Source organism: Lactuca virosa, chromosome 5, assembly GCF_052849685.1.
Source record: "Lactuca virosa cultivar CGN04683 chromosome 5, Lactuca_virosa_CGN04683_v6, whole genome shotgun sequence".
In the NCBI taxonomy this organism is placed as follows: Eukaryota; Viridiplantae; Streptophyta; class Magnoliopsida; order Asterales; family Asteraceae; genus Lactuca; species Lactuca virosa.
The window spans coordinates 192,430,869-192,440,323 of record NC_136430.1 but is presented as its reverse complement, the minus strand read 5'-3'; the positions used below and the strand labels follow the sequence as shown (position 1 = coordinate 192,440,323).

Below are 9,455 nucleotides of genomic sequence, written 5' to 3'. Positions count from 1 at the left end.
AAATTAAGAAGCAACACCAAAATGAGTGAGAATGTTTGTACATACAAATCCCTAATATTTGTAAACTGTAAATTAGCACAAAATTATATTTTGTAAATATTATTTCATTCATAACTTAATAATAACGAATGTGCTCATACAAAATAAAATATTAAAAAAAATCTTACTTTTACTCGACCCAATTCTCATTATTATAGTATGGTAACATATTAATCAATAAACGAGAGTAAGTTATGCATAGGATCAGAAGTAATGATGGAAAAAAACATAACAAATTAGTTTTTTGAAATATGTAAGAAACATTAATATATGTTCAAGAGCATGGATAGTCGCACCAAACTTAAAAATCATTGTATCCAATAAACTTTTATGTTGCAACATGATTGTTGAAACTCCAAACAAGGTAAAGGAATCATGGCTAAGAAGCTAAATATGGTAAAAGAATCATGGAAAGGAAGCTAAAACATACTAACTGTCATTCTTGGGTTGATACGTCCGTTTATCCCACAAGTTATTCTTTGTCAGCTGAAAGCCAAATATAATGATATTAATCTCCTGGAACTATGTACAATAAAGTGAATTGGTATTTTGTACATTTACTTTCATGTAGGCATTTCATCAAACACATGTGGTGCAACAACATAATATGTCACCTAACACAAAAACTTAACTGTATAGCCTCAAATATGAAATATTAAAAGATTCCTCATCGAAAAGCATATCTATTTATCAAATCAAATACCAGACTATAACCACTTTATGAGAGAGTTTTGAGATGTACAAAATAAGAAACTTACTTCAGGTTGTAAAGCGCCAATAGTCACCTGAAGTGAAAAAAAATGTTGAAAAGTTAAAGAGAAACAAATTGAAGGATTAGTTAGAAGATAAAAGTAAAAGAAAAAACCAGAGGTAAATTCTTTTTAATTTCTTATTTTTACCCATTTTTAGAATAAGCTTTCAAGGATTCGAGAAGTTAATAATGGCAACTTCAGCGGCACCTTGGAAGCCAAGTTAGCAACAATTGCTTCAATTTTCTCAATGTAATCCCTCAATGTAGCTTTTGAAACTCTACATGAAACAAAATAAAATCGTGATCCTATCAAGTGGCGTGCTTATGATGGATTTAAGTTTTGAAATTCAACCTAGTTTTGGATTTAAAATAAACAGAGAAACATGTAACAGAGTCAAGATATGAATTTGCAAAACTTGCCCCAAACAACCAGAATCAATAGATAGATTTCCAAATGTCCGATGAAGCGATGGTCTGCTTTTCTTTTACGTTTGGAAATTGAAACAAAAATCAACAACTGAAATCAAAATCAAAATAAAAATTGGAATCATACGTATTCTCGTGATCGTATGGTGTGCGACATTGTGTTTGGATGGTCCGGTGCCAATGATGGTGGGGTTGTGGACTATGAGAGGCATCAATTTGAGAACTGGAGATTAGGTTATGGAATACAGAACAAAGGATAAAAAATCTAAAACAACTAGATATTAGGGTATATGATTGAGCCCAATCTTTTTCCGTTTAATTTTTTTTTAAACTTTAGTGATGAGCGAAATGGGGGAGGAGAGAGAGAGAGAGAGAGAGAAACGATAATATGAAATTAGAATTTTCAGTATATAGTGCCATAAATAAAATTTGTCCCACTGAAAACATAATATAGCGGCACAAAAAAACTTATGGCACAAAAAAACTTATGCCATTAAATGTAATTTTGTTTGTAGTGGTAATTTGGTATTAATTTAAGTTGGGCAATATTTTGAATAATATGTGTCGGGTAGAGTCGGTTTTCAGAGTAGAGATTTATTCAGCTTGTGATCGGACTGAGAGTTGAGTTTTCCTCGCTGTAATTGTGGGTCGAATACACAAATGTCAGCCTAGTGGAATATGTATTCTGGTATATCGGGTGTTGTTGTGTAGTAGTGATCTGTTAAATGTGTATTTTGGGATATAAGATGTTGTTATGCGGTAGTGGTATGTAGATCTGCCTGTTTGTCTGACTGGTTATATGATTATCTGTTTGTTGGATACATGTTATCTGTTATGTACATGTCAACATAGTATGGTTGGGTTGAGGTTGTACTACTTTGTGCGGTAGCCAACAAACCTAGGACCAAGCCAGACATAAGCTGTGCGCTCCGAGGGAAAGCCAGACATATGTTGTAGGCTCAGGAGCAAGCCAAACATAAGCTGTGGGCCCCGAGGGCAAGCCAGACTTATGTTATGGGCTCGAGAGCAAGCCAAATATGAGTTGTGGGACTCGAGGGCAAGCCAAACTCATACTGTTGGCTCATGGGTAATCCAGTCTTTTAGCTGTGGGCCCAATATATAATGTTATATGTTATATGTTATGTGTGATGGTAATTTGGGGGAACTCACTAAACTTTGACTTACAGTTTTAGTTTATTGTTTCGGGTACTTCTAAGGATCGTGGGAAAGTGAAGGCTTGATCTTGCGCATTTTCCTATTTTCATGATATTGATTTTTGGGACATTCTGATATGACTTTACTTTTGAAACAATGGTTCTTTTTGTAAATAATGATGGTTAATGGTTGTTTTTGAAAATTTTAAATTTCTATGTTTTTTGGGATGTTACAGTGCATGAATTATTATGTCATACCATATGAAATAATGACTAGTTATACTCTCTTATAATTATCATTTTCACAAAACAATAATTATTTCCTAATTAAATACAAGAATTGATATTATTTATTAATAATCATATTAATAATAAATATAGAAAATGTGCCAACTTGATAAATGTGTGACCCTATAGGATCATATATTATTAGCGATATCATTCCGTAATGATTATTGAACATATAGATTCAACAAAGATAACACTAAGCAGTTATATATCATTTATTTCACTAGGGTATCTAGAGACGTACGAGTTTTATTGAAATAAAATTGTATAGATTTGAGATTTTTTAGGGGTCTTTAATGTTTTTATAATTCTAGTTAAAAAAAACATATGATATCATGCTTATTAGATGCATATAATATGCCATGATACCAATTTTCAAAAAGAAAATCACTTTAAAAGGTTTCATATGAAAACTAATTTTTATATAATAAGATTGATTTTTGGCAAAGTCACACGGATCGCCGACCTAGGCCTTTAGCGACGTCACCTTTAACAGTGGCGTTGGTTTAGCGGCAACATTATGCATGTCCGACTTGATGTCGTCAGTAATGCCAACGTTGCCTCTAAAGGTGGTGTCGCTAAAGACTTTATTTCTTGTTGTGACAGTGAGGCACTTTTTCTATTGTTCCTGGTCATCAATCACATGCAAGTCCGACAAAAACTTTGTTAATTTTTATAGTCCAACATATTCAAGTATCACATATAAGGGGAATAAATATCACCTCTGTTTATTTATGTATATATTCATGAATTGATGTCATGTATTATTAAATATTTATTATTCTTTATTTTTATCCCTTATTTTTTAAGACCAAGTTCTATGTTAAATTTTGTGGTTAAAAGTAATTTGTTGTTCATTTTAGGCTCATAATACATGCATAAAAATCAACGGTTGATCATTGTCGATCATTTATGGGCATGTTTCATGCTAAAGAATAAACACCATACGTATGAGAAAATGTTCTCATACAAACATGGGTTATTGCCAAAACGGTACGACTATGATCATTTGAGGGCTATATCTAATTAATTTTTGTGATGTTGTTTATCGAGACATTCTATTCACTTGTATAACAATTATTCATGAGCACACTAGCAAATTACAGTTAGAAAGGTTCTAATTTTGATTTTTTTTCTACAGTGTAAATAGAACCCTAATTATATAATAGATTAATTTTAGGTTCCCTTAGGAACAGTAAAGTTCCTAAGGGTTTGACATAATTGGTCCTTCTATTTTGCCTATTAACTATTTTGGATTTTTTTAACTAAAGGATTTGACATAATTGGTCCTTCTATTTTGCCTATTAACCATTTTGAAATTTATTTTTCTCGTTTTTTTTTATTTTTTTTAAACTAAATAAAGTTCAGTACATGCAATTTCGTCCCTTTTTATGTTATTTGTATTGGGTCGGTCATTCATTCTCGATCCTTCTGCACCGTCATTATTTTCTGATCCATTTACTCATTCCACCGTTTTGAACCTACTCCATGTCCGTTCAGGTCCAGAGCTACCATCTACGTGGTGTTTTTTCCTCTGAGCTTCTATTGCCAACGCAGGAGATAACACCGACAATATGTTAGCGATTGAATCGTCTCTCTGCTGCCACCATTGTCGATCATTTATGGGCATGTTTCATGCTAAAGAATAAACACCATACGTATGAGAAAATGTTCTCATACAAACATGGGTTATTGCCAAAACGGTACGACTATGATCATTTGAGGGCTATATCTAATTAATTTTTGTGATGTTGTTTATCGAGACATTCTATTCACTTGTATAACAATTATTCATGAGCACACTAGCAAATTACAGTTAGAAAGGTTCTAATTTTGATTTTTTTTCTACAGTGTAAATAGAACCCTAATTATATAATAGATTAATTTTAGGTTCCCTTAGGAACAGTAAAGTTCCTAAGGGTTTAACATAATTGGTCCTTCTATTTTGCCTATTAACTATTTTGGATTTTTTTAACTAAAGGATTTGACATAATTGGTCCTTCTATTTTGCCTATTAACCATTTTGAAATTTATTTTTCTCGTTTTTTTTTTATTTTTTTTAAACTAAATAAAGTTCAGTACATGCAATTTCGTCCCTTTTTATGTTATTTGTATTGGGTCGGTCATTCATTCTCGATCCTTCTGCACCGCCATTATTTTCTGATCCATTTACTCATTCCACCGTTTTGAACCTACTCCATGTCCGTTCAGGTCCAGAGCTACCATCTACGTGGTGTTTTTTCCTCTGAGCTTCTATTGCCAACGCAGGAGATAACACCGACAATATGTTAGCGATTGAATCGTCTCTCTGCTGCCACCATCAGCATCTGCCGCCGCCTCCATCTATCTATCAACATCACCTAATTATATTGGTTACGAATCAGACCCTAAGAACTTGAAGGGGGCGGTGTTCTCTGCGGTTTCACATGCCACGTATGGTGAAAACGCACTCCACTTCCTCTGGTCTCAACCCTTTTGACTACTACGTAAGTTCGTTTGCAGTTACTTTAAGGCATAAAAAATAGCCTTATTTTCGTAATATTGGAATATTGGATTAGTCGGTATACGAAGTTGGTTTCGAAATCCACGTTAGAGAAGTTTACTTTACAAAAATAAAAATTAAAAAACAATCAATTTAGAGTACTATTTCGTTTATTATTTTGCCGTTAAAAATTAAACATTTAAGGAATTGATAGCTGGTCCTTTTTCTAAAAACTTGTTAATTTCAACCCCTTTAATTCTTTAGCCATTTTGACACTTTTGGTACTTACAGTGAAAATTTTTATATTTTTTCATAAAAAACACAAAAAACGGCTCGGGGCGAAGCCCGGGTTTTCCGCTAGTTAAGTACTAATATCATCTCGTAGATGATGAAGTTGCAACGGAATGAAATCGTTGATGATGAAATCACTGAGTGTGGCGTAGCTGACGTCGATTTTCCGGCGAAGAAGACGTTGATGGAGTGTCAGATCAAACTTCGACTGTGTGTAGGTTTGTTTCCAAGCTCAATCGTTGTTTATGGTAGATACAATTAGTGTCGACTCAAAATGGTACCAAGGTTATTGTTGTTAATTAATTTTTTTAAAAATATTAAAGTGATTTACAAATAACAAACAATGATTATAAAAATATTAAAAAAATATGATTTGGACAAATATGATATTTTGAATACTTTTTTTAAAGATATATATGATATCTAGATATAATCGGGTATATATGAAATTTTCTCTACTTAAAATTATACATGGTAAAGATTCAATAAAAAAAACAATTTATGATAACAATTTATTATATAAAAAATTCAAGGATAAAAAGTTTCACCCAATATACAAAAACAGTATTTTTAAAATCCATCACAAACTTTAAAGTATACTCTAATAAATAAATGTTTTTTTTTGCCACATATCACACTCTTATTCAATTTGTCAAATGTCATTTTGTGGATATTTTGAATTTAATTTCTTCCCACATATCATTTTGTGAGTTTTTTCTATTTTATTAAATTCAACATAATATTTTAATATAACAATTGCAATAAATATAGTAATAAATGAATATCAATTTCATTAATGAACCTACTTTCTAATTTCAAAATACCCAAATTAAAGTTTATTAGTTTTTTTGTTTATTTATTTAAATTATTTGTTTAAATTTAAAAGATAAAAAACATTTCAATTATAATAATTCATTATTTATTTTTTTATTTTTTTATAAATTCAAAATTCTCAAATATTTTGACCTTTATATTTAACTTTTTTTAAAATTAACCCATACACTACATGAGTCTCACAACTAATTAAGAATAAAACACAATGACATTCTTAATTTAGTTATTCATGTGTCTCGGGCGAAACGAGGTAAGAATGCCCTCACTACAAGAAACAATGCCTTTAGCGGCGACATAATTACCGACGACACAACCCTTTAGCGGCGACTCTACCATTTGGCGCCGCTAAAGGGATGTGTCGTCGATAATTGTGTCGCCGCTAAAGGCATCTCACCCGAATCCGCACTTACCCTCTCTAATAGATCTCAGCCGTTCGATCGAGTATCTAATCCAACGATTGGGGTCTCTTATCTACACAAACCTAATACCGGCGACATTTGTGTCGCCGTTAAAAGTCTAAAATGTCGCCGCTAAAAAGTTTGATAATTAGGTTTTTGTCCCAAGTGCAAGAAATAACAATGTACTTTGGCTTTTTTGTCTTAGTTAAAAAATAGCAGTCTACTTTGGCATCATAAAATGCATGTTGATTTGGTAATTTTGGTTTTGTGGTGATTATTTGCTAAAAACTTTGGTAATTAGGTTTTTTGTCCCAAGTGCAAAAAATAACAACGTACTTTGGTTTTTTGTCTTAGTTTAAAAATAGCAATCTACTTTTGCATCATAAAATGCATGTTGATTTGCTAATTTTGGTTTGTGGTGATTATTTGCTAAAAAGTTTGATAATTGGGTTTTTGTCCCAAGTGCAAGAAATAACAATGTACTTTGGCTTTTTGTCTTAGTTGAAAAATAGCAGTCTACTTTGGCATCATAAAATGCATGTTGATTTGGTAATTTTGTTTTTGTGGTGATTATTGGCTAAAAACTTTGGTAATTAGGTTTTTGTCCCAAGTGCAAAAAATAACAACGTACTTTGGTTTTTTGTCTTAGTTTAAAAATAGCAATCTACTTTTGCATCATAAAATGCATGTTGATTTGGTAATTTTGGTTTGTGGTGATTATTTGCTAAAAAGATTGATAATTGGGTTTTTGGCCCAAGTGCAAGTATCACACTAGTCGGGTTGCCTGATAGTGCGTGATTGAGTGTATCTACAGTTTTACTTCAGTTATTTCAAAGAAAGGAAACAATTGTGGAAAGCCTGTTAAAAGTAGTGAGAGAGTGATCTTATTCCTTCAATGCATCAATCTCTTCATCGTCGTCAACGAAAACATCCATAGCTGTCAGTCTCAATTACTACGTACTGTTTAACGTTACAAATTGCGCAGAAACCGTATCATCAAAAAACCACTTACTTTTTACTTCTTACGTTGCCTCGCTCCAGTTCAATTCTTGATTCTAGGTGTCGCATCGAAATCAGGGTTTTCTTGAATTGAAAAATAAAATCTGATGGAAGACTCAAAATCTGCTGCATCAGTGAAGGAGGAATGGAGGAACAACTTACGCAATGCGAAGAATGGAGATATATTTGAGATCATCAAGACAGCGATCGTGTTGGCTGCTTCTAATCACCCAACGGAGTTCCAAATTAGAAGAGACATGATTGCTCAAACTCTCTTCTTCGATGAGTTGATCAAGCACTCTGAATGTGATAAGTGGAAGAATCAGAGCCCCGACGTCAGTAATGTAACGGATGACAAAACTAAAATAGTTTTTGAGATGTTGAACACTTCTGTTCCGATTAATGAAGAAAGCCGGGAATGGAGCAACATCCATGGAAAGCCACCGATAGAGAAGCAAATGGTACCCACCTGCAAACAGCAACAACCGACGATGGTGAACACATTGAAGTCCAATACGGAAAGGAAGTTTCAAATTCCAAAAGTTAACGATAATCTTGGTCCTGGGGTTTACAGTCAGGGCGTTGCTGAGGTCCTGAGGATGAAAAAGATTCTTGAAAGGAGTGGAGATGAATCTGAATCTGTAGTAGTAGTGTGTGATTTGTTAACGAAACTTCAATTCATGGAGTTAACTATGAAAACTCTGGAGACAACGAAGATTGGGAGAACCATAACCACTCTTAAAAAGCATCCATCCGAAAAAGTTCGCCAGATTGCTGTGAAACTCGTGAAAGAATGGAAGCGCACAGTGGAGGAATGGATCAAGAAAGAATCAAACCATGTCGAACTAACATCCCAACAAGTAAACCCAATCAATCTGGATATGAACACGAAGAGGAAGTTAGAAGGTTCAGAATGTTGGTCTTTGCAGGGGTAATAAAGACCTTTTACAAAAAAAAACAGCGCACAGGAAAGTGAGACTGCACAGGGGACAAAAACAGCTTAGTGACAAGAAGGGTAAAACTAGAAAATGCAGCCTTTTCACTCTGCACAGTGAGCAAGAAGAAACACAGAAAACACGTAAAGGCACAGGGGATAATATGAGGCAAAGTACTCTTTATACACTGAACAGGGAAAACAATAAACTGGGATACACATAACAACGTACACTTGCCTTCCAATTTAAACTAAGACTTAACAGAAAAATAGGAACTGAATTTGCTACTTGCTAAAGACCAGGGAATCATCTTCACATGGTCTTGACTTATTCAAAGTAAATAAAACGTGCAAGAAAGACTAAGTGAACTCTGAATTATTTCAACATTTTCCCTCCTAATTCAGAGTTTTGCAACCTTCTTCATACCAATCAGCTTACACATTTCCTCATGTTTCACTCTAGCCAAAGCTTTTGTAAGTAAATATGCATTGTGTTCCTTTCCATCTACATGTGCAACTGTGATCTCACCATTCTCCACACACTCCCTGATGAAGTGAAATCTTATATCTATGTGCTTGCTTCTTCCGTGAAAAACAGGGTTCTTAATGAGTTCTAGAGCTGACTTGTTGTCAACATACATTGCTACTGGTGGTATGTTTTGACCTGTTATTGATGACAAGAGCCTTCGCAGCCAAATGCCCTGACATGCAGTCATAGTGGCTGGCATAAATTCAGCCTCACATGAAGATAGTGCTACACATCTTTGTTTTTGTGATGACCAAGAAACCAGATTTCCATTCACATAAAACATCATCCCTCCTGTACTTCTTCTATCATCCAAATCCTTTGCATGATCAC

The 9,455-nt window shown here is 33.6% G+C and overlaps 1 protein-coding gene and 1 long non-coding RNA gene across 2 annotated transcripts; one reads left to right on the top strand and one right to left on the bottom strand.

Annotated features, from left to right (window-relative positions):
* Positions 1-253: 253 nt before the first annotated feature.
* LOC145116779 (uncharacterized) lies at positions 254-1,595 on the bottom strand. Its single transcript, XR_013712303.1, has 3 exons — positions 1,344-1,595; positions 798-824; positions 254-525 (listed from the first exon to the last, which is right to left on the bottom strand). It is a non-coding gene; the product is annotated as an uncharacterized LOC145116779 (long non-coding RNA).
* Positions 1,596-7,769: 6,174 nt separating this feature from the next.
* On the top strand, positions 7,770-8,597 carry LOC145112178 (putative mediator of RNA polymerase II transcription subunit 26b). The gene has a single exon (XM_079048381.1). It carries the CDS (start codon positions 7,770-7,772, stop codon positions 8,595-8,597), a length of 828 nt encoding a protein of 275 aa, XP_078904507.1.
* Positions 8,598-9,455: the final 858 nt, after the last annotated feature.

Coding starts and splice junctions, on each gene's coding strand:
- LOC145112178 (XM_079048381.1), top strand. CDS start 7,770: ATGGAAGACTCAAAATCTGCTGCATCAGTGAAGGAGGAATGGAGGAAC.